This window comes from Danio rerio, chromosome 6 (genome assembly GCF_052040795.2).
Source record: "Danio rerio strain M-AB ecotype USA chromosome 6, GRCz13ab, whole genome shotgun sequence".
Classification (NCBI taxonomy): domain Eukaryota; kingdom Metazoa; phylum Chordata; class Actinopteri; order Cypriniformes; family Danionidae; genus Danio; species Danio rerio.
The window spans coordinates 14,992,217-15,018,079 of NC_141026.1; the positions used below are offsets into that span (position 1 = coordinate 14,992,217).

Below are 25,863 nucleotides of genomic sequence, written 5' to 3' on the forward strand. Positions count from 1 at the left end.
TAAATATGTAGCCTATAACTGGCCCTTATATGAAAAATTATGTCTTAATGAGGAAAATTTGTCTTAACAAAATCCAGTTATAACAAGAAAATACATTTTATAACCTTAATAAGGATGAAAAAATAATAGGCTACATAATACAGCACTGTGGTTTCAGAATATATAAAAAAACAAGCTTTTATTCATTTTTGTTTTCTGGTGATTTTATTTTTTGTTATTTGAAATAAAAAAGCGATTCGCGAATGAATCATTTTATTTAACCAGATCTTCTAAGTAAACCGATCAAACTAGTTCATTAATTATAACGGAGTTGTCATGAAATGGTTTGCCTCTTCAGTAAGTCCTAACATATTGGATATACCCCCTCTGACTTGAAATAAACCAATATCCTGAGTTATTCAGTAAATGAAACAGTACACTGACTCATCTGCTGTGAAAAAAGAGAACTGATGATGAGTGGGACCAGGGCCAGATTAACCAATGGGCCTTATGGGCACAGGCCCAGGGGCCCGTATGAACTTAGGGCTGTTTTCAATTTCGCCAATTTCGGAGTGTGCAAATAGCGCAGCTAGTTGGAAATAGCTATTGATGGTTAACGCCAATCAATGCCTGATTGACAGAGACAACGTGAGTGAAGAGCGTAGCAGGTTACAGCGTGAGTGGCGTATCTCGTAAAGCACACAGCATCATGTTTTGACGTGGTTCGAATACACCATCTGCTGAACTCGTGCTACTTTTTCTCTCCCCATTACATAAATATAATTATTTTTAAAAGGAAAGAAAAATTTTTTTTTAAATAATGCAATTGTGATATAAAGTCACAAGTGCCTCATGGGTATTTAATACTGTTTAACGTTAGCCTATTTCATATGTGTAACAGCAATATGTTTTATAATCAAGTTAATTTATGCTGTTTGCCAACTCTTCATCGCGAGGAGAGTAGAGAAAATACAGGGAGAGGGGGAGAGAGACAGTAAATCATTAATAAGTGTGTGTATTATGAAAGACTCAGATTCATAGAACTAGATTGGAGAGGCATTGTGTTTTTTATGCCATGCCATTAATAGGGTTTAAATGTTTCTAAAAGTTATACATTAAAAATGTCCTTAAAAAAAAAAAAAAAAAAAAAAAATATATATATATATATATATATATATATATATATATATATATATATATATATATATATATATATATATATAATTTATTTAAATATGTGGGCAACAAATTATAGATTAATTTTAATGTAAAATTATTATATTATTCTTATTTTTTAAATTCATTTATATGGGTGCGGCGGAGTGGATAATGCGCCCCTGAGTTCTTAATCCGGGCCTGAGTGTGACGATACAGATGACGATGAGTCGACTGTCTATTCCCTCATAGCATGCTCTCTCATTGAGTGTGTGATTCAACCTGACTAAATTGTTTTTTATTCCGCAATATATACTCGCGTTACATTTTTTAAAAAGTAACTCAAATAATATTCATTCTTTTTAAAAGTAATGTGTTATATTACACGTTACTTTGGAAAAGTAATATTATTTCGTAACGCATTACCCCTAATTCTGTTGACAACATCAGTTAGTGCAAACGCCAATTCAAACATATATTGATAGTGGCTCCTCAATGCATACAAATTACATACAACAAAATTACACAATTAATGAGCTATTAATGGGCTAAATCTCCCCTCGCATAAACATAGCTTGACGGGCAGGGTGGATACATTTTTGGTAGCCCGAAGGGAAAACATAATAGCCCAGAGACGTCAGGCTAGCAGTTTTGCAATCATGTGGAAACAGGCCATTGTAAATTCATAAAAACATATTTGATAGTGTTTAAATAATTATTATGATTACACACCTGCAAGCCAGATATGGCAGATGTAGTGTACGGGGCGAGGGCAGCAGGGCCAAGGTTTCTGCCCAGCAGCGGGTTGAGCGGGGTACTGCTGGAGGTGTGTGTGGCCTTCCAGTATGCCTCCAGATACTCCGCCAAATGCTCGCAGGCGTCTTCCAACTGATTCTCATCCAAGATAATATCAAACATCTCCTGTTAATGAGGAATAAACACATGCACACAGACATGACGTCCATTAGTGCACTGAAAAACAGACTGTCTTCATGAAACTGGAGTCATTACTGGAACTTCCTTCTAGATGTGTGTTTGTGTTTGTCTGTAGGCTTCTGTCGGTATCAAATTTTCTTGTTGCGATTAATTAATGAAGCATTTATCATGGTACTGACCTTCTTCATGCACAAATGAAATCTTTTTGGCTTAAGACATCTGGTACTATTCACTTCCACTGAATTTTAGACATTAATAACGGCTCATTATGATGCTTGATCTTGCAAACTGATAATTTCTTATTATATTATTCTACTTTTTATTTATAGTCATGAACACTTGTTTGTAGAGCAAGTAGTTTGACCGTTTTCTGCCGTTTAATATTCCCACTCATTTCTCCCATAGGCAACTGAATCGGAAGTTTTAGAAATCTCAAAAACAAACGCACTTACAGATTGAAGAATAAAGTCAATAAGGAGAATTAAGACAGTATTGACCTTATTCTTTAATCTGATAAGTTGGTGGTTCATTCCGCTGTGGTGACCCCGGATTTATAAAGGGACAAAGGCAAAAATAAAATAAAAAAATTAAGCTAATTTAACACAACAGATTTTTATTAGTTATTATCTTCATTTAATAAAATGATTATGTATTTTGATTTGAATGTGTTGCTTTGCATTATCTACGAAATTAACATCACTTAAAATGAACCGTATTGTGTAGAGGTAACGAACAAAAGACCTACAAAAAGTCACATCAAACATGTCAAATTTATAATGATTAAAATTAAATTGAATTAAATTTATTTTTTTAAATGAGAATAATTCTTATATATTTATGTAAATTTTAAATAACTGCTTTTTTATTGTTTGTAGACTCAAGTGAAATTATTGCTCCAGTCACTATATTTTGTTATTTATTGCTTTCATTTCCATTAATAATAATAATAATAATAATAATAATAATAATAATAATAATAATAATAATAATAATAATAATAATAATAATTATTATTATTATTATTATTATGATTATTATTATTATTATTAGAGTGATTTCTGAAGGATCATGTGACTCTAAAGACTGGAGTAATAAAGCTGAAAATGTATTTTTAGAATCACTTGAATAAATGATAAAATTAATTTAAAACTGTTTTTGAACAGTTATTTTATAGTGCAATAACTTTTCACAATTTTTACTGTATTTTTGATGAAGTAAATGAAACCATGGTAATAATAATAAATTATAATATTTCTTTACATTTATATAGTGCTCTTCTGGGCACTAAAAGTGCTTTACACATAGGGGGGAATCTCCCCACGACGGCAGCCATTTTGAGCCGGACAGCACACCACACACCAGCTGATTGGCGGAGAGGAGTCAGAGTGATGAAGCCAATTATGATATGGGGAGGGTTAGAAGGCCATGATGGACAGAGGCCAGTAGGCAGAATTGGCCAGGATGCCGGGGTTAAACCCCTACTCTTTTCGAATGACATCCTGGGATTTTTAACGACCACAGAGAGTCAGGCCCTCGGTTTAACATCTCATCCGAAAAACGGCGCTCACTGAGCAGTATAGAGTCCCCGTCATTATACTGGGGCATTAGGACCCACACAGACCACAGGTTGGGCACCCCCGGCTGGCCTCACTAACACCACTTCCGGCAGCAACCAACTTTCCCATTTGGTCTCCCATCCAGGTACTGACCCGGCGCAGCCCTGCTTAGCTTCAGTGGGCGACCATGTGAGAGTTGCTAGCTAGCTGCTTGCAGGAGAGCAGGAGAAGCTTTAAAACATTTAAAAATCCCACTGACCCCAAACCGGTAGTTTGACCGGTAGTGTGTGTGTGTGTGTGTGTGAATATTGTAACGAGCGCTCACATGCCACGTCGCCCTGGTCGCTAATTCAACCCAGCTGGACCATAATCAAGCCAGGATCGCTCACAGCTGGACGGCATCACTCAGAGAGGCATATAAGCCCAACCTACGCCAGGAGAAGATGGGCTTCATTCTCTCAATGACTCTCTGTACTAATGCTTGTCTCTCTGTCTCTCCTTAGCGGACTCCAGCTCGTGACGATCCTTCACCCGACTACTCACTGTCCTTCACCTACTTCCCGGAGCACCAGAGCACCTCACCCTGAAGAAAAGCACCTTTTACACCACCTACACGTTGTAAATAAAGCACCCTCCGGGGACTTGTCTGTAAATTCTTCCCACTGTGTTGCTGTTTTCCCTCTGCCTCGCTACAATATATAAATATTTATACAACAGTTCTGTCTGGTTCTCGAATCTGAATGGCTAATAGCTGTGATGTATTTAAGCCATATCAGCACCCGTACAGCCTCTTTACCCTTTGTGTATTACTCCTCCCACATACAGCCAGCAAAAAGCAGACCCTACAGATCTAAGGTTTAAAAGATGCTTGCTCAGCTGTTTAACTGTCAGCTTATGATTTGAATCCAATGCGGAAGAAAGTAGTTCCTCATACAAAAGGGTTTTTGAGACTCTACATGTTTGATTTTGTTTTTATATACACAATTATGCTGTCAAACTGCGTTCGCACATAGTGTATATATATATATATATACACACACACACACACACATTCACACACACTCTCTCTCTGTGTATTTTGCATATTTATTGTGTATATTCATTCATTCATTCATTCAATCATTTTCTTTTCGGGTTAGTCTCTTTATTAATCCGTTACACAGCGGAATGAACCAGCAACTTATCCAGCAAATGTTTTACGCAGCGGATGCCCTTCCAGCTGCAACCCATCTCTGGGAAACATCCATAAACACTCATTCACACTCATACACTATGGACAATTTTAGCCAACCCAATTCACCTGTACTGCATGTCTTTGAACTGTGGGGGAAACCAGAGCACCCAGAGAAAACCCACGTGAATGCAGGGAGAACATGCAAACTCCACACAGAAACTCCAACTGACCCAGCCGAGGCTTAAAACAACGGCCTTCTTGCTGTGAGGCGACAGCACTACCTACTGCGCCAATGCGTCACCATTTATTGTGTGTATATAAATGTAAATACTAGTGCTGTAACAGGCTTTTATTTTGGATGCGATTAAGTACGATTTATTGACTGCACTAGTATTTACGCATTTGGTACTGTTTTGAGCAACCACTTATACAACAAACTAATTATTCTTTAAAGGCACTCAAAGGGGCCGTTCACATATCGTGTCTAAAAGCATGTGCAATGCGCAAGCGCATCGCTTCCTACACCTTTTTCAATACACTTTGTGCTACCTTTGTCATCTGTCGTTGCAATAGGTGACCATCAACCGTTTGCTCACAAACTATGGAAGATGACAAACTAACAAACCATTGCTGCAGCTCTGATACTAGTTTTATTTATGTAAAAAAATAAAAAGCACTGTAGTGTTTGGGTGTTCGGTGTCTGAAATGTGTATATTCTATACAAAGTATGAAGCTGATCGGTTAGATCTTGTCACGTGACTCGTGGTGCATTTGAGGCATTCTGAAAAGTTGAGATGTTTTCAACTAGGTGTGCCAGGAAAATGAAAGCATGTTGCGCAAACATTGGAAATAACAAACTTGCACATAATAAAGATGCGATATGTGAACGGTCCATAAACGTTGAAATAAAAAAAAAAAGATTTAATCACCATATTTTAAAACTCCCACAAAATCAATACTGTACATATTGGTGGCCGTGATATATTGATTCATTGATTCATACGTCTACATGTATGTTGTAAGTGCTGACACACCGGAGGACACTGCGCTAGTTTGTCAGCCGCTACGAGCTGTACGTTGAGGTGTTTACTCTGCGACTTTCCTCTGGACTTGATGAGCCTCTGGAGGACCTGTAGGATAGAAACATTGGTTAAACAGCAAGAACACTGAAGTTGGAAACACTAAAACAATGACACAGGACTGTCGCACCTTTGGCGAGGACACTTTGACATGGACGATAATGGGTGCTAGTGAAGTCTTCATCAGCTGAGCAGGATGGTTGATGGTGTCTGCGTCCAACACTACCAGCTGGAGCGATCGAGCTAGTTCAAATATACGCTCAATCTCACTCTGTACCTCAGCTGTACATGTATATCAAACAGAGAGTGAGAGACACTAGATTACAGTTAGCACACTAATAGAACAAAAACAATCAGGACTTGACATTTGTGTATGGTAATGTTAAAGGGATATATTATATGTTGGACATGCTACTCAACATAGAGTTCACTAAGCAGCAAAATTATCTGCAGAAATTTTTGGAAATTAGCTAAGCTATGCTAGAAGATGATTTAAAGTTAGTGTCCACTTTATTTTTAATATAAGAGCGGCCCACTTGCAACTTAAATGTGAGAGTCTTCCAGTGGTTGTCTAGCAGTACAGAAGCAGTGCATTAGAGTGCACACTGGTATTAATTTACTGTCATAATAAACACTATTAGCAGTGGAAAACAGTAGTTTTACAATTTATTGTTTTTTTTCTGTAACATTTAATCCCCAAATGATTAAACATAAAGTTTTGCAAGCTTGCAGAAAATAGCTTACGTTTGCAATGAAAAATATCTATAATCTAATGTAATGTATATTTTATAAGCAAAAAGGATGGAGGTAAACCATCCTAGTTTGTTTAGCTAAAAATGCTATTTCTAATTATAAATCAAAAATACTACAAAAATATAAAAACTTCTCAAATATTAAAAATGTTACATATTGTCAAAAATCAACAAAAAACACTAATAAAAAAATTAAAATGATATATATAATTTTGTGAGTGTGTGTTTTTGTCTATTATTATTATTCATAAATATATATATATATATATATATATATATATATATATATATATAAACAACAGTTCTGTCAGGTTCTCGAATCTGATTGGCTGATAGCCGTGAGATATTTAAGTAATATCAGCACCTGTACAGCCTCTTTAGCCGTTGTGTATTACTCCGCCCACATACAGCCAGAAACAAGCAGAGAGACACTACAGTTTGAAATCACCTGTTTTGTCATCACTTTAGACATTATGCTAGAGAATCATTTAAAAACTAGTTCTAAAGTGACGTTGGTGAATTAGTAACGGTTTCTGCTGTTCTGACGTCAGCTGCAGATGTGAATGAATGACGGAAGAAAGTAGTTCCCCTTACAAAACCATTTTAGACTCTCCGTGTTTGATTTTCTTTTTTATACACACGATTTTGCCATCGAACTGTTGTATAAATGCAATATTACACTCGTAGCTGTGCGATGTGACTGTATATTGTCACTGGTGGGACACTAAGCCATGTCCCACCAGAGACATTGCACGTCTCCCACTAGTGCCAATATACAGCCACATCACACTGCTACGAGTGTGATATTGCTAATGAAAAGCTCCTGTCCAGTACTGAATGGACACTATAATTTACCACAGAAAAATATTTAGATTTATTCCTGAGTTCTTGTTTTTAATAATATTGAACTAAACTAAATGAAAATGAAAGTGTGAGGCTGTTTTTAAGGTGTCACCATTATTACTTTTAAAACAGTGTGACTTTTACTAGATATTCTGGTACATTCGAAGAATGCTGGGCTATTTCAACCCAATTTTAGTTATGAACCAACTGCTTTTTTACATTAAATGTACAGCGTCAAATTTTTAACAAAGGTTGGCTTTGTCCATATTTTACCCAATTTGGTCTGAAATGACCCAGCATTTTCTTACAGTGCAAGAATATCAGAAAAAGATGCAATTAAAAACATTGTTTATAGGGTTAACATTCAGCTAATAAAAAAACTATTTCAATTGAATTACTTGCACAACAAATATATTTTCTGTTAACCGATTACATGTGTCAGATTTTGTTGACAGGACTTGAATTGAGTTTAACCAGGATTATTTCTTTAATAAGCGATTATGAGGTGTTCTGGCTCTCTGTGTCTTACCAAGGCTGGATCTGGTGTTTGAGCGCTCAATAATGGCTCTCTTGCTGGGATTGTTAAGCACTGATCTCTTCGCCAGTGAGATGTCTGCTGTCACACGTGTGATAGTTATCCTAGGAACATAAAAACATCTGTAGTCAGCATTGTTTACAGCAAATGAGTCTTTTTTTTAGCTATTTAAACCCCTTCTGTTACTCACCTGCCATCAAACCGGTGTTTTAAGAAGTCAAAAAGAGCTTTCTGCATCATATCAGTGACCTGCACAAAACAAATGTTTCCAAGTGTGATTTACAATGATTAAAGCTTGGTCACCAATGTGTGTATATCATTTAAATAGAATATTACTTTTATAATTAGAATAGGAAAGGCATATTTACTTGTAAAAGTTGTACTTTAGCTTAGTAACATGCTATAGTTAATCACAACTTGCAACGGTGCATAAGTGTTTATCCACATTTTAAAAACTTTCATTTAAAGAAGGATATTGAAATTAGACAAAAAGAAAAGTTACAAGACTGTACATCACAGCTTTAATAACGAAAAACTACAACAATATGTTAGTATATATGATAAAACCTGTCTAATAAACTAAAGTACTACAGTAAATACTATTAGGATTATGTACTACTATACTATGTAATACTTAAACTGTGTAATACTAAAAGTATTGTGAATGACAAATTAAAATTGTTGACTGTGTCTATACACTTACACACCCACCCACCCACATAGGAGATTCTAGAACTGCAGGTACATTTTGCATCTCCAAGTTATTATTTTAAAAAACTTTAAAGGTACAGTATGCAAGTTTGACACCCAACGGTTGAACTATGTATTGCATTCTTGGATGAAAACACACGCAAGTGCAGGTTGCCAGATTGATGACCATCAGGGGTCTGTTCTATGTACGTGGATTACTCAATTAGCTGGATTTGAATATTGACGATTTGACACAACCCAGGATGGTTTCGTTCTTCAAAACTCATCTGATATTTATTGTTATAGTAACAGGTCTGGTAGCTCAAACTTGCATAGGAGTGGGTTCATTTCATAAACAGGTTTAAACTGTTTTTTTTTTTTAATTTAAACAAATTTAAAAATATATATATTAATAAAACTTATGCAATCTGCACTCCGAAATAAAAGTAAAAAGACAGTCACCTGGTGGTTCAAATAGAACATTTATTGATATTAACTTTTTAGAAGCAAATGCGTACATGCACAATATTTGACTTTTTAAATAAAGCATAATAATTTATGCAGTAATGCACGTGTTTTGATCGCTAATATGCTGGCGATTGATACTTTTACCAATATCAAAATGTTTTTTGATGCAAAATTAATTTATACAGTTATTCCTTACGCCGATTAAAAAAACTTTAGTAGGCCTAGCCTACTTTAATAAAGATTTTTTTTTTAATGTAGAACTAAATAATGATATGCACTGAAATACATGATGAATACTCTTGATACTTTAAAGAGTAAAGCCTGCAGCTCACAACAAACATGTAAAGTTATTGCGTATCATATTTTACAAACCGTTTACTGCTAATTTGATGTAATTTTGCTCACATGGATAATTGAATATTAATCAGATGATGTCATTAAGCTGCTGTGCCGTCAGCCAATCGTTGCATTGCTGATTATGATTTCGAGGATCAATAGATCTGTCCTTCACAACACACGCAGCGATCTCAGATCAGTTATCCAGACATTTTAATCTGATTCGCAAACTAGTTTGAAGAACCAAATTAGCCAGAGATCAGTTATCAAGATGAACAAATCCAGGATGGGCCAATTCATCTTAGATCATTTAAGTGAGGTACAAAGAATGGACCCCAGGAGTGTTCTAAATAAAAGCAATGGCACATGATAGAAGAAATATTTTCATATTAAAAGTAGTTTTTGTTCTAACCAACATCTCAAATTTCTATTTTAGAAAAGGTTCCTGTTTCTTGCAGCTGAACGACAGAAAACTTTGGCAAAGATTACCTAAGGTACTCATGTGCTTTATTCAGTAATAAATGCCAACAATGCGAGTTTGAATGCCATTTTATATGACATTTATTGCCATACTACTGAAAGCAGCAGCAGATAGTTCATAGTTCGTGAAAATGACATTTTTTGAACTGTGACCCAAAACCAACACATATCAGTGATTCAGCATGTACATTTAATAATGTTATAGAGGTTTAATATGTATTAAATAGATTATAAACCTTACCATTACGTTAGAGTGCAGTGAGTGCATATTCTGTGCTTCTGAATGGCTGTATTTAAATTTCTGTCGTGTTTCGTCTTGTGCAAACAGCCAAATTGCTTATCACTGCAAATCTCCTCACATATATTGCGTGTGTTAGGACACGCAGTTACAATGTAAACTGCTCACTTAATGTTTAAATTTATAATATATATATATTATTTGCTTATTAATAAAATCATGTGGAACTCTGAATCTGCATCTCATTTTGGATTCTGCTACTTTCCACCGGAGGTTGCATTTCAGTCACGGATGCATGCTTTGAGAGTCTTCCAGACTGAATGAATGAAAAACAAGTTTTTCCAACAAGGCAACTCGGAGTGCTGAAATTGGCTAAAAAGGCAGTGGGCGGGTTAAAAAACCAAAACAAAGACATTCTAGCACGTAACGCCTATATTCAAAGCAGAATATCTGACTTCAGTATTGTTTTTCAGATGAACAAGTATGTTTACTAAGCATGTTTCTTAAATATTTGCAAACATATTATGGTATTTTTAAAAAACTTACACACAGAGCCTTTAATTTAGCAGTTCTAATATGTTATCACTAAAGTAATGTTTGTATGTATATTTAGGATTATTTTGTCTTTAATATATTCCATTAAAACATCCCTATTTTGGACTGTCTCTGTCTCCTGAAACATAAATTCAGCTTTAATTATCATAAAACAAACAAGTCTATTTTTATCATTTTTACATTTGTGTAAAACATCTATTTTCAGAATTATTTGTAATTTTAATAATAATAATAATAATAAATAATAGTTATGGTCAACTCTGTTACATCTGTGATAAAAAGTCATACCGTTCTCTAAATCACTGACAGAAAAAGCATGACCTGCTCCAAGATGTCACTTCTTCTGGCAGGAAAGCATTTAGGCATGTCAATATTCTTATTAATTTGTACTTAATGTTTAGAATACACCAATATTAGGCTAATTATTTGTCAACTCTGTTATTAGAATATTTCAATGAATTTCTCATTGTCTGTGGTGTCTGGTTTGAGGTTGGAATTTTGAGCTCCAGCACAAAATGGTGGATAATGTCAACTCTAGAAACCACTAACAGAGTTGAAAATAAGTTTAACAATATGGTAGACAATAATAAGTAACTTAATCAAATTATACATATCATATTTAAGAATTCTACATTGTTTTAAATTAATAATACATTTGTTTTATATCATTTCGTTTTAATAAAATAAAATGAATGGAACATGCTTGCATTGCACCATCTCAATTATATAATTGCTGAGTGGGCGGAGCTAAAAAAAATTTGGTGCACATTTAAAGTCTTTGGAAGGCAGACCTGCAAGCTTTTGCCAAAAAGCCTAATGGTGAAAGCAAATGCTCCATTTTTGCAGTATGCACTTAAGGAGACAAGAGGCAATTTATTTTATCTATGTCAATAGAGAGTGCTTTGCTATGCTAAATAAACTGCTTTTTGGGGAAATAGCTTATCATTTTAAATATTAACAACCTATTAGGTAATCTTCAGTGTGTTTGGACCTTACACATTAGTTTAAGACTTCTATTTTTAGAGTTTAAAGTAAAACAGCATTTAAAAAATGGTGTTTTATTAGAGAAGTCAGACAATTTTTGGGGGTACAAAACAGTATACAACATATTGTATACTGTACTTTTTTATCTTCTAAATTCAGATAACCCCAGGTGCTTTGCTTGATTTGACTTTCTGTACAGCATCATAGGTAATGTAGTTTTACTGGACAAATTTTATTTTTATGCACCAGTTTTATTTGAAAAATAGGTTGAATTAATATGAACAGATCTGTTCATTAAAAGCATGTACAGAACTGTGTGGAGGTATAGTGTGTCCACAGTCATATTAAAGTGATATAAACCAAAGTGATATAAACCATTTGTATGAGACTCATCATTTCAGAAAGGCTTGAATAAACTAAACCACAAATACATGAAATTAACTTACATGGTATTTTTGACTAATGAGCTGTATTTCAGCTTCATCCATGTCTGTCTCTGTCACTGTGTTGTTTATCTGACAACGCATGGTGAAAAGCAGACAGACACGTGGGAACAGTGGACAGGGAGAAGGGCTGCACAATGTATTATTTCAGCATCGATATCGCACTGTGATCCCTCGCAACAGTCACATCATGAGTATACACAAAAAAATTTACCATTTGTAACTTTGACAAATGAATAATTGTGAATTCATTTTATTTAATTGACGCGACTACGAAACACAAGTAGTTGCGTGAGCAAACCCGGGAATTTGAAATCCGCCCACGAACACAGAAAAAAAAAAGCCACACACACACACACGCCGGTCGAATGAAGTCATGCTGTGCAGATGGATATTATTGACAGTCTCTACCCAAAGATGAAACCTCAGCATTACAGCCCAGCCTTGAGCAGTTCGAGTGCTTCTGGAAACTACATGCTTACGAAGAAGACTTTATCGGCCGTTTGTTAAAGGAAGGATCAGTAAAGACTGTCAGAACATGGATCAGTGCAACAGGGATCACTTTCTTCCTCCATTTCACAATTGTAAGTACGTGCAATTAATTGTTGCCTCGTTTACTCTAGCTTGCAAATTATGTATTTAGTTGTGTTTTGTTACTTGTAACCGCGTGTACTGTATCAGGTTAACTCGCTATATTCAGATATCGCGTGTAAAGCCACGTTAAAAATGCGCCGCGTGCCGCTTTGTTTATGGACCGTCAGCTGTTACTACACACATGCAACGGTCAAGTTTCAAAATAGTTTAGCTCAGGTTCGAGGTAAGTTGTCTAAATTACACCAGCAAGCTGAACTGGCGCTCTAGGCAAACGACGATCACCCCGCTCCCAACCTGAAAGTGCATTCTCTGTTTTTGAATGTTTTGGTGTTTTGTGTGTGTGTGTGTGTGTGTGTGTGTGAAAAGAGCAGGTAGAGGTGTGCTAGGAGATCTCACATGTTGGAGTTTTAGCTCAATAAAACAGTTAGTCGTCGGTATTTTCATGTCCATCGTCTGTATTTACATTCACTCACTGGCAGCCAAAATCCACGCCTTACACTATGAAGCGTGTATGCACTGTGGCTACTTTTATATTGTTGATTAGCTGCTGGGTATTTCAGTCTCGCGCTGAAGGCTGTAAGTATCGACCAATCGCGACAGGCTGTCATCGGTCCAATCAGCGCAGATTAGCTTCGCGCTAGGGAGGGGTTTGGGAACAAATGAATCATTGAACGATTCATATGGGAGTCGCTGGCATAGTTAGGTAAAAATAAATGCAGATTATAAGACCATGAAAGTGTTTTTGGAACTTGCATGCATATTAGACTGTTGTTGAAGACCCTTACAACCAAAATATGACCCTATTTCATTTATAATAGGGGCTCTTTAATGAGTTATCAATCAAAATCAATTGTCTTCGAGAAAATTAATGTGATTTTTTTTTACTTTCGCAACGTAATTATTGCACTTTATTAATTGCCTCCTGTGCAAAGTGTTATTTGTGAGCTTTCCAAACTGAGGCAGCTTTTGGAACTGAGCTAGCCATTCAATTTGATTTTAAGGACAAAACTCCTGGCTCATCAACTCATAAATGAACTTCAGCTTAATAAAACAAGCTGTGATTTAAACGGCAAGCAGCTCTGTGAATAAATAACAGCTCTAAAATAAAGCAAAACCTCATCTAGTTACGGCTTAAAAATCGCAAAGAGCTTCTTTTCCTTGTAGACTTTCTCTACTTCAGCGTCTCGCCTGCTGTCTCTCGCATTCCTTCTTTCTTTCTCTCCATCACCATCCCTGTTATTCTCTCCCTTTTCTGTCTCTTTCTAATTTGAAACCGTGCTCTACTTTCTAGCACTGACGTCTCCTGGACCCCGGAAGGTTGTTGCCATGGCAACGGATCGGCGAAGAGGAGGAGTATGTTTTTGTTTTCTCTGCGTGAAGAGATGGAGAGACTGGAATAGATATTATATTTTGCTGGTATCAATAACCCAAAATGCGCACACACGGACAGTCATGAACGGAGAACACCAGCTCCAAGACCTTGATGGAGAAATTTCCTGTTCAGTGTTATTTGATGATTAATTCACTGATTCACCTGTAAAACTCTCTTGATGGATTTTTTTAAGCATTTTCTTTCAGTCAACAACAAGTACCCAAGTCTAACGATGATAGGTCTCAACATACCTCATATCCTTTCAGGGATGGACCAACCAGAACCACAGGCCTCATGGAAGGCACAACATCATAGGGAGCCACATGTTCAGTCTGCAGATGAGATCATAGGTAAATGACTGTATATGCATACAGCAGGGGCAGAAATTAACTTCTCTATGAATTGGTTGCTACTTCATTAACTGTAATTGTGTTTTGTTTCATGCCCAATACTTGCATTTAATCAGTTACATCAATCAATCAGAATACTATACATTTTTTTTGCCTAATGTGACCTTGGACCACAAAGCCAGTCAGAAGTGTCAATTCTTGAAAATTGAGATGTATGCATTATATGTAGGGATGTCCCGATCATGTTTTTTTTTTTTTTTTTTGCCCTTGAGTCCGAGTCAATTGATTTTAAGTATCTACCATTACCAAAACTCGATGCGATACTTCTAATATACATAAATAATAAATAAAGAGGAGCAAAGAAACACATCCAGGATGTTTCTTATTTTAGCATTCAACAATTCTGTTAACAAACAAACAATTTCGGCGAGGTAGCTTGAACAATCAAGTAATAAATAGCATAAATTCTTCACTTTTGGATTTTAGTGCAACAGTAAATATATGTATATATATATATATATATATATATATATATATATATATATATATATATATATATATATATATATATATATATATATATATATAAATCTAATATAAAAACAAATATCACCTCAACTTAAAATACCCGGCAGGCAATCCCAAGTTTACATGTCTCACAGTTTGCTATGGCAATGTTGTCATCATCAACTATAATACCTCCAGACTGCAGATATACTCGTGCTTTCTGCTTCAAGCTGCTTCCGTGTTCTACTTTGCCGCCAAGTAACCAGTAGTGTCTCTGCAACAAAATGATGTCATGCAGCATACGTTGCTGTTTCTGTGTGAAGTCAAGAAAGAGGTCTAACTCTGTGCCACCGCATAACTAAAGATGTGTTAAAAAATAACGACATGTACACATATATATTCCTGATTGGGAGGTACCATCCAATTCTGATCAAATCTGAAACTGATTTTTCGATTACATGATCGGATCTGGACATCCCTAATTATATGAAACATATATTAACAAGTTTTAGGACAAAAGTTCCCAGACTCGATCCAGAAGAGCCGGTGTCCAGCAAAGTTTAGTTCTAACCCCAATAAGAAACACCTGGGCTAGAAATCAAGCTTTTACTAGGACTGTGTCCGAAACTGCCTACTACTCAGTAGGTACTGCATTTGAATTCAAATGTACTACTCGACCGTTGGAAAAGTATGTTCTATATAGTACTGTATGAATGTGAGTCGTATGAATAGAACTCAGACATGCTACATCACACACATTCGTGAATTCTCTCACAGTGCATCATGGGATTGCGCAGTGTGCACCGAATGCACACTTCAGAATCTCGCCGGAAGTGCTAAGTCATCCGGGTACTTCTCGCATACTGTTTTTCGAATTCTATGAATTCAGACATACTTCTCGGTTCGCATACTGATTTTAGCTTACTATTTAGCTTACTACAATTTCGGACGCAGCCTAGGCTTACTAGAAACATCCGTGCAGGTGTGTTAAGGCAACCTGGAGCTAAAATCTGCAGGACACCAGCCCTCCAGGACTGAGTTTGGGCACCCCCACTTTAGGACAATTTCTGGCTGAGAAACAAATACAAGAAAATATGGGGGTGGAATTTGAAATCTAAGGGTGCAAAAACAAATAACTGAGAAAATTATCTTTAAAGTTAAAAAAATGAAGTTCCTAGCAACACATTTTAATAAATAATAATTAAACTTTTTAATATTTACTGTTGGAAATTAATACTTTTTTATGCATGAACTTTAATTAATATTGTAATCATTTTTGATAAATTTTAAATCAATCATTTTGACCTATATTATGTATGTGTGGCTATTGGCAAAGGAAAGTCAGTGCAATGTGAGACTAGTTTTGTGGTTCAGGGTCACAAATATGAGCAAACTGTGTAAAAACTGTGTAAAAAGGATCTTATTACAGGGTAGAGCTTTACTATCTGGACATTTTTTTTAACTTTTGATATTGTAATTATGGCACTATTTTTGATTAAAATAATACATATTATGTTCTTTGTGAGTACAGCCATAATAGTTTATATTAGGGCATATTTTCCCCCTGATTTCCAATTTGCGGGAAATTTTGCCCATAACATTGTGTTAATTTCTGACCCCATCTTGCATAATAGTTTAATGCATCAAAACTTTTTTTTAACCTTCTGGTGTTGTTCGACATTTTATATAGAAATAAATATATTATTCATATAGATATTCATTGTTCATAAATATAAATATAAACATTGTTCCACAAAAAATAAAACATACAGAGTTGATTCCAAAAAATCCAAATGGTTTTAAAAAATAGTCACACTTGTCTTGATTGCGTTGGAAAATGATGGCATAGCAAAAAGAGAAGAGATACAAAAAAGATGAAAATGTACAGCCTAAAATTCAGGCATGATGCAGAAAAACAACAACTACTCACACATCTACACAAAAACACAGCTATGAACTGTATGGTGCACACATTCAATAAGTCAGCCATAATGCAGAACAAAGTATACAGAAATAAGACACTAAAAGATCAAGAGAGTGTAACAGAAACACACCAATACAACTGGTTTGATAAATAAATGACAATGGCGGCAAAATGGCACTCTTACTTGTGTGAGATTATTTAACTATATCTTATAAGAACAGAAAACTATAGGGGATAGTGTTTAAGTCACTCTTGCTATATATTAATATGCTCATGCTGCTTGCACACCCAAAAAATAACTATACAATAAATCTGATAAGCATTCCTGTTCATTGACTATTATCCTGTTCATTGAAATTATGTTTATATTAAAGTTTAAAGTTCAAATATGATCATGGGTCACAAAATATTCTGTCATACTTTATATTAAGTGGCCTTAACTAATATGTACTTGCAATAAAATTAATAATTAGATACAATGTAAGTATTGTGTAAATACAGGTTTTTACATTTTACTTATACTTGATTAAATACCTGCATGTAATTACATCTGTATTTAATTTCTATAATTACATTTATAATTACACAGTTGACCATCCCTTACACCTTAACCCATCTTTAAACTCACCCATAACACTTAACCTTTCCCTAACCTTGTGCATATCCCACCTCAACAGCACTAGAAGTGTTCTACAAAACATTATAAACACATTAAGAATATTGTATTTTTACAGTTGAAACCAGAAGTTTACATACACTCTAAAAAAAGGAACATAACCATTTTTAAAAACAATTTTTGATGGTAAATCATACTAATTGTTTACTATTTTAGGTCCGTTAGGATTATGCGTAAATGATTTACATTTGCTAAATGCCAGAATAATGAGAGATTTTTTTTTAGATTTTTTGTTAATTTCTAGACAGTCAAAAGTTTACATACATATGCTTGGTATTTTTTAAACTTTGCTTTTAAACTGTATATCTTTGGTCAAATGTTTTGGGTATCCTTCCACAAGCTTCTCACAATAGTTTGCAGGAATTTTGGCTCATTCCTCCTGACTGAATTGGTGGAACTGAGTCTGATTTGTTGGCTGTCTTGCTCGCACAAGCTTTTTCAACTCTGCCCACAAATTTTCTATAGGATTGAGATCAGGGCTTTGTGATGGCCACTCCAAAACATTCACTCTGTTGTTTTTAAAGCATATTTTAACTAATTTGGCAGTATGCTTAGGGTCATAGTCCATTTGGAAGACCCATTTGTGGCCAAGTTTTAATTTCCTGGCTGATGTCTTGAGATGTTGCTTCAGTATTTCAGTATTATTTATTTTGATGGGAAGTAGACCAGTCCCTCCAGCAGCAAAGCAGCCCCCATACTTCACAGTTGGGACGGTGTTCCTTGGCTTGTAAGCTTTCCCCTGTGTCTGCCATATGTAAGACTGGTCATTATGGCCAAACAGTTCAATCTTAGTTCCATCAGACCACAAGACACATCTCCAAAAATTATTCTTTTCCCAGTGTAATTTAGCAAATTGTAATCTGGCTTTTTTGTTGATTCTGGCTTGTTGATTTTCCCATATTGTCACACAAGGAAGCAGTGTGTTTGAGGTTTTCCTTAAATACTATTATAATATTCTACAGTTATGCCACTCCAATTAACTCAAATGTTGTCAATTAGCCAATCAGAAACTTCCAAAACCTTGACACGATCATCTGAGCTTTTTCAGAGGCAAACACTTGACTTTCAAGAAAATTTATAACAATTTCTCAAAAAATCTCTCTCTCATTATTCTGCTATTAAGCATGGCAGAAACAAATTTGATAATCCTAACTTACCTAAAAGAGAAAAAGTTTAGTCACATTAACATCTGACTTTTTGTAAATGGTTATGTGCCTTTTTATACAGTGTATGTAAACTTCTGGTTTCAACTGTAATTGGATATAAGTAAATAGTAGTTAGGACACAATAGAAAGTGGTATCAAATATTCTGGGAACCATAGCGCAAACAGCTACTAAATAATGTTCATGATTACAGTAAATAGGGAAGGCAAGGTAAAGCCTAGTATATATTTATATTTAGATACAGACATCAGGGTAGCACTAATCTGTCCCCATTCAATAGTTTTTAAGAACTTTTTGCTTTAATTTTACCTTAAATATTACCCTAATTCAAAATTTGCATATTAATGAAACACACATACTGTATTTATAAAATAAATTAAATGATTATATGATTAAAGTCTGGTTAGTTTTGCGAACAACCCAGGTGTGACTTCTAAATGAACAACACCAGAGGGTTAAGCACAACGAGCTGAATCTGAACTTAAGAAGAGTTTGTGTTGAGGAAAGTGGTGACGGACATATCTCTTCAATGACTGGACAGAAAAGGTAGATACAGATTCTTCCATCGTGTAGACAAACTTACCACTTTCTGTTTCTGCTTGCCTGTACAAAGAGAAGGAAAAGAATAAAGTCAGAACAAAGTATTGTCAAGTTCTTCAAATGTGAAAAAAGCCAGTCAAGTCATTCATGGTCTACTGTCCAATGCTCACAAGAAGCTGCTCATTTGATCTTTAGCCTTACGCAGGACAGTGTTGAAGTAAAATCATCCACTGACGAATTGCGGCGAGATTCCTGAAACCCCACCCCCCATCTTCTAAAGCCCCACCCCCAACAGATCATTGGCTCACCTGATGACATCACATCCCCCAAACTGGAGGAGGAGCTTCCACTGGACTTACTAAAGAAATGAGCAGACAAACAGAAACAGAGACCGAACATTTTTAGTCTGGGTTTAAACATGCAAGCGAACTCTCTTATTCTCTACATCTATGTGCTATGATCACTTATTTCTATGAATTAGATAAACCTGGTAAGACCAAAACTGATTCTTGCTCTATGTTCATGTACTGAGACCTACATGTAGAATTGTGATTAATAGTCACCTGGCTTTGAGGGTCAGTCATCCGATTTCAAACTGCGAGCTGGTGTCACCTAACCTGATTTCCAGTTTTAACAAATCAAGTCAATCGATTTCAGTTTTCAATTGTGTCATGTAATGAGAATAATTCCCATAATTCGATAGTAAGTGCTTATATCTCTTGGACTGAGTCCTCAGACTGCTACCAGTGGAACATCTGATTTATATCTGTATGTTATTTTAAAATGGCAAGACCTCGCCAAAATTGTACAATGAAATGTATTAGACCACAACATTCAGGGAGCAGAAGTAAAAGCTCATTATCTTTAAAGGATTATTTATTTTTAGCAATAGCCATGTTTCCATCCAAAGATCCAAATTAAACTGCAATATCACATAAACATTTGCGAATAAAGCAATGTTTCTATCCAATGAGTCAAATTGAACATAATTGTCACTTTCCGACACTATGTCCTAACTACATGTGATGTGTTGCAGCAACACGTAATTAAAGGTATCGTTTTCATGCTAAAACAAATGTTTTTGTCCTAGCCATCTGTGATGGTGATGCTTGAAATTTCTTTTTTAGAAAAAGTTTCTATTTCCACAACGTCACAGCAAAACAGCAGTATAAACAACAAAGACAATGATTACCTCAGGTATCGATTATGTGCTTTATTCACTATTAAATGCTACCAATGTGAGTTTGAATACAATTTTACATGACATTTATCATACCTGTTAACTCTTCCATTTTTCCCAGGATTCTCCCATATTTTACAGTTCTATCCTGCTATCATCCCGTAAAGGTATTTTCAGTCTTTGTCTGAAGGGTGGCAATAATCATAAAAGAGCCGATCCTCCCTTTACGCAACCCATACCGCCGAACCACCAGGGGCCGCCCCTTGCTCTTAAATGTGAGTCTTTTCTGTGCTTTCACTCTTATTATGGTGGACATATCCCTTATTTTCACTGTTGACAGGTATGCATTTATTGCTTTCTCAATACTGGGTTGCAGTTGGAAGGGTATCTTAAATCATGCTTAAATCATACGCCAGGATATTTGGCGGTTCATTCTGCTGTGGTGACCACTGGTTGCCAGGGATCAAGCAGACGGAAAATGAATGAATGACATTTATTGCCATACTGAAAGAAGCAGCAGATTGTTTACCAGAGATCTTGAAAATAAAATAGCTAGCAAACGCTTTGAAACTGAAAGTCAGTGACTCAACAACATCACTACGCAGCCTTTGTACTTTATGTTAAATTGGTTTAATATTTATTCATTTAATATATTAATGTATTAATTCTATATTACTTAGAACCTTTACCATTTCATCAGGAGTGCAGTGGCTGATATTTAAGTCAAATTGCTTGTCGCTGGAATCTTGTCACATCACATGTAATTCAGACACAGTGTTATAAACTGATGCTAAATATCAAAAGAGAAAAATGGAATTTGCTCAGGTAGAAGGAGCCATTGTGGACTTTTTTCTTATTTAATAAACTGATTATTGCCAAAATGCAATAATGGTGAGCAGATTTTGTTTAAGTTCAACACAGTTCTGGGAGGTAATACTGAACCACTTTGATGACGGACTTTGGCTTAAATGGACCAAAACAAACTTTCAGATGTTGTGCAATGTTGTCGTTCTGATGGTTTTTCTATTAATCTCATCCCATTGCACGAATTTTTGTTATCACATGAGTCACAAAATCTGGTGACTTTTTTGATGCACATACTGTATTTTATTTGACAAATGAGTTTATAACATATAGTTTATGCACATTTTTTTCTTATCAGATATAAAGTATATCATACGCATACAATATTTTCAAAATGTTTGCACATCTACCCATTTTCATAAGCACTTTTTATAAGGTTTTCCAAAATGTGCATAAAAAATAGTGGGATGGAAACATGGATAATAACTTTATACATTGAAGATTACATTCAGTACTGTATTTAGCATTTTAATAGTTTGTTCTTGTTAACTCACAGTGCATTAACTAATGTAAACAAGCTTAAATTGGATTTTAATAAGACATTAGTAACTTTAAAACGATGATTAACAAATGCTGTACAAGCTTATTCTTAGTTCATGCTAGTAAACACATTAACTAAATGGAACCTTATTGTAAAGTGTGACTATGTATATGATTTCGTTAAACTGATCTGTTCTTATTTCAAAATGATTGTCCTTGATAGAATTTGGGCAGAATTTGTACCTATAGGGTGTGTGTCCACCAAAGTGTTTTTATGCTTTTTTTTCTGCTGCATTGAGACGGAATATTAGTACTGATAGTTTGAATTAATCTGAAAATACTGGCTCTGTGTACAGCCAGTACTGTTTTTCATTTCCTGTGCTTAATAATGTGACAGTTGGTTTGGTACTGGTTATGCCCCTCCTCCGCTCTGATTGGACGGCTGGTTCAAAAGTGACTTTAATGAGTGACTGTAAAAAATGCTATGTCCACAGCTTGATAAAACAGATAAAATAGATGCTGAGAGTCTCATCACGCTGCTGCCATACTAAAAACACGAAAAATATGCCTCACTAATCAGAATGTACCAGTGAGTAAAGCACCCAGAAACCCATCTATTGCACGGCCATATACTTCCATGAAACAAAAAGACATTCTCAACATATTTTAGTAATTGCATATAAAATAATATTGTAAAATAAACCTTCTGATGCTGTTTGATTTTTTTTGTCACAGTTTTTTTTTTGTTTTACTCAATTGGAATGTTACAAAAATCACACATCATTCAAAATGGCCAGGGGTGTATTTAAGAAACAAGTTTAACTTACTTTCACTTTAATGCTAAAATTGGTTGATTAACCCTAAACCTCAAAGTTTGTCAGTTCCAATATATATATATATATATATATATATATATATATATATATATATATATATATATATATATATATATATATATATATATATATATATATATATATATATATATATATATATATATACATATATATATGAAGAGTTCATTCATCTCTAATCATCTCATCTCAAAACCCTCTAAATCCATCAGACCTCTTTTTTGTGAATTTTCTGTCAGGCTTTTCTGATCATGTTTAGAAGTTTCATTTCATACATAATGATAAGGTTATTAGCTAGTAAATAAAATAGCTTTTTTCCAAAAATTTCACTTTAGACCATTTTAACAAGGTAGATTTTCTTTTGCGTCAAAACCAGCTAAATCCACATCTGCTTTATTTTTTATTTTTTTGCAAAAACCTCTAAATCCACCTATTGGGACAAGACCGTGTAATTAGTTGAAAAATCACTAAAGATGCAATTAGAAATTATTTTACCAAACATGAAAACTAAGCAAAAGGAAAATGAATAAATGAAACTTGTCAAGTAAATGCATTAATCAATAACATAAAATAAATTGACGTTAATGAAATCTTAACAATCTGTTGTCTTTTGATATTTGGGATTTAGTTTTAAAATGTAAACATTACAAACATTGCAAAGCTGTTAGATTCTAATAATGTAGTGTAGAAACATTGAGAAACATCAATATCTGGGCATTGTCCATTAATATAAAAAGCTTATCAGATCTATAGGTATTATGAAGTAATATAAAAAAGTATAGTTTTATACATTTTATTTATCTTTTAAAAATAGCTTAAATTAGCCAATAAAACACAAGATAGGCCTACTGGGCAAAAGAAGATGCCTCTCAGACAAATTTAGAAGCTTTCATTCATTCATTCTTAGAAGTTGTCATATATTCATTCTCACCATACTTAAGGTCTTGGTCTCTTGTTTATCCTCATAGCATCCACAGGGGATAAAAGAGCAGCATCTTCGTTTTTTGTGAAATGGATGGAACATTATGGATGCATGCTACACTTCCGACTGTTCATTGTGTTTTCTTATTTTTATAACGCACAGAGTTTTAAGGTAAGGGATGTTTTCATTTGCCATTTATGGACAGTCGGACAGCCTCATCCAGTTCATCAAACTCTGTCTTTTAAAATCAAAATCGGAAACAGAATGAAACAGTCTCCTAATAAATGCCAGCGTATCAGCGCTCTGCTACATTGATAACATACGATTAGATTCGCGCCTTCTGCTTTTGCCAACAAACTGTTATTTCTGAATGTGCTGACGCTGCGATTTGAAGCAAAAATATTTGTTGAACATGTACTACGTGTCTAAAGCATTCACTCAATGTCATTAGCTCATTTTTGGCGAAAGTGGCATTTAGCGGCTTTTGCATCTGCACTCTCAAATATAAAACAATAACTATATTTTTTTGTTAGATGCTAATTACAAATTACATAAAATATTAAATGTATGTATATATATATATATATATATATATATATATATATATATATATATATATATAAAACACACACACACACACACACACATACATACGTACACACACACACATATATATATATATATATATATATATATATATATATATATATATATATATATATATATATATATATATATTCATTCATTTTCTTGTCGGCTTAGTCCCTTTATTAATCCGGGGTCGCCACAGCGGAATGAACCGGCAACTTATCCAGCAAATGTTTTACGCAGCAGATGGCCTTCCAGCTGCAACCCAACTCTGGGAAACATCCCTAGACACTCATTCACACTCATACACTATGGATACTCATACCTACCCAATTCACCTGTACCGCTTGTCTTTGGACTGTGGAGGAAAACGGAGCACCTGGAGGAAACCCACGCGAAGGCAGGGAGAACATGCAAACTCCACACAGAAATGCCAACTGAGCCAACTGAGCATGCGGTACAGGTGAATTGGGTAGGCTAAATTGTCCGTAGTGTATGAGTGTGTGTGTGAATGTTTGTGTGGATGTTTCCCAGGGATGGGTTGCAGCTGGAAGGGCATCCGCTGCGTAAAAACTTGCTGGATAAGTTGGCGGTTCATTACGCTGTGGCGACCCCAGATTAATAAAGGGACTAAGCCGACAAGAAAATTATATATATATAGTTGGTTTAATATTAAAATTGAATAATAACTTTTTTTTTTTTAAATACAGCTTTACTGAGAATTAAAAATATATATTAAGAAACACACATTAAGGTATAATAAGCCTGAGGCACAACCTGCTCACAGCAGAGGTTATGTTCAGAGCATAAGTTGTAATGGAACGATTTTAAAGTTTTTTTGTTTTTGTTTTTTAAGCTAAGGTTATTTGCTTACATATCCTTAAATGTATTTGTACCCAAAGTGACATAGTAAATCATTTCATCCAGTGGAAACATGCAGATAAATGAAATACTCTCTTTAGATGTACAGTTCAGAACAGGTCTTTGCTCAGGTGTATGACCACCATGTGACCTGCATCAAAGGGTTAATATGATTGTGTCATGCTTCATTGCACTGAATTTTTTTCCTTTATTAAGCCATTAAACACATTTATACCTTTGTCACTCTAAGTATGATATACTTCTTTACTTCAAATGAAAGTTTTCAATGTTATAATGCAACTCACAGCTGGTCAGTTGGATCATGAGTTATAATGCTTTAATGAAGACCTTTACATAAAAACTGGCAAAAAGAATGGCAAAAACTAGCTTCCAGAACCAGCACTGTTAAACATGTCCAGACACCAAGATACTCTACTTGGTTGAGTGCAGTTTTCATGGTGCAAACATTTTATCAGTCTACCTGGGAAAAAAAGGCTTGTTTATATATAGTGCCAGAATGCAGCAATGAAAAAAGTTCATAGCACTGAATGTTTCAAAGAAATTCAGCTGAGACTCTAAAACAAGTATAAACTTGAGCACAACTGTATATTCTGTTTTTTATTTCGCAAAAATAAAATCTGGATTGCTTATTCTTACCCCAAAACCTTGCAGAGACTGCAGCACCATTATTTCAAAGGATTGCTGTTTTACCAGACTCTCTATTATTGGGTTGGAATAATCATTTTAAATTAAAATATTTATTGTAGGGGATGTGTTGAATATC

General features: G+C 34.8%; 1 protein-coding gene across 4 annotated transcripts in view; it reads right to left on the minus strand.

Annotated features, from left to right (window-relative positions):
* Window positions 1-25,863, minus strand: part of cacnb4b (calcium voltage-gated channel auxiliary subunit beta 4b) — a 62,011-nt gene that overhangs the window by 4,679 nt on the left and 31,469 nt on the right. For 2 of the 4 annotated variants that reach the window (NM_001113516.1, NM_001040318.3), the window contains 8 exon segments: window positions 1,867-2,055; window positions 5,835-5,930; window positions 6,010-6,161; window positions 8,004-8,113; window positions 8,200-8,258; window positions 14,421-14,501; window positions 19,374-19,393; window positions 19,639-19,688. In NM_001113516.1, the coding sequence (NP_001106988.1) occupies window positions 1,867-2,055; window positions 5,835-5,930; window positions 6,010-6,161; window positions 8,004-8,113; window positions 8,200-8,258; window positions 14,421-14,501; window positions 19,374-19,393; window positions 19,639-19,688 (757 nt within the window). 4 annotated transcript variants of the gene reach the window in all.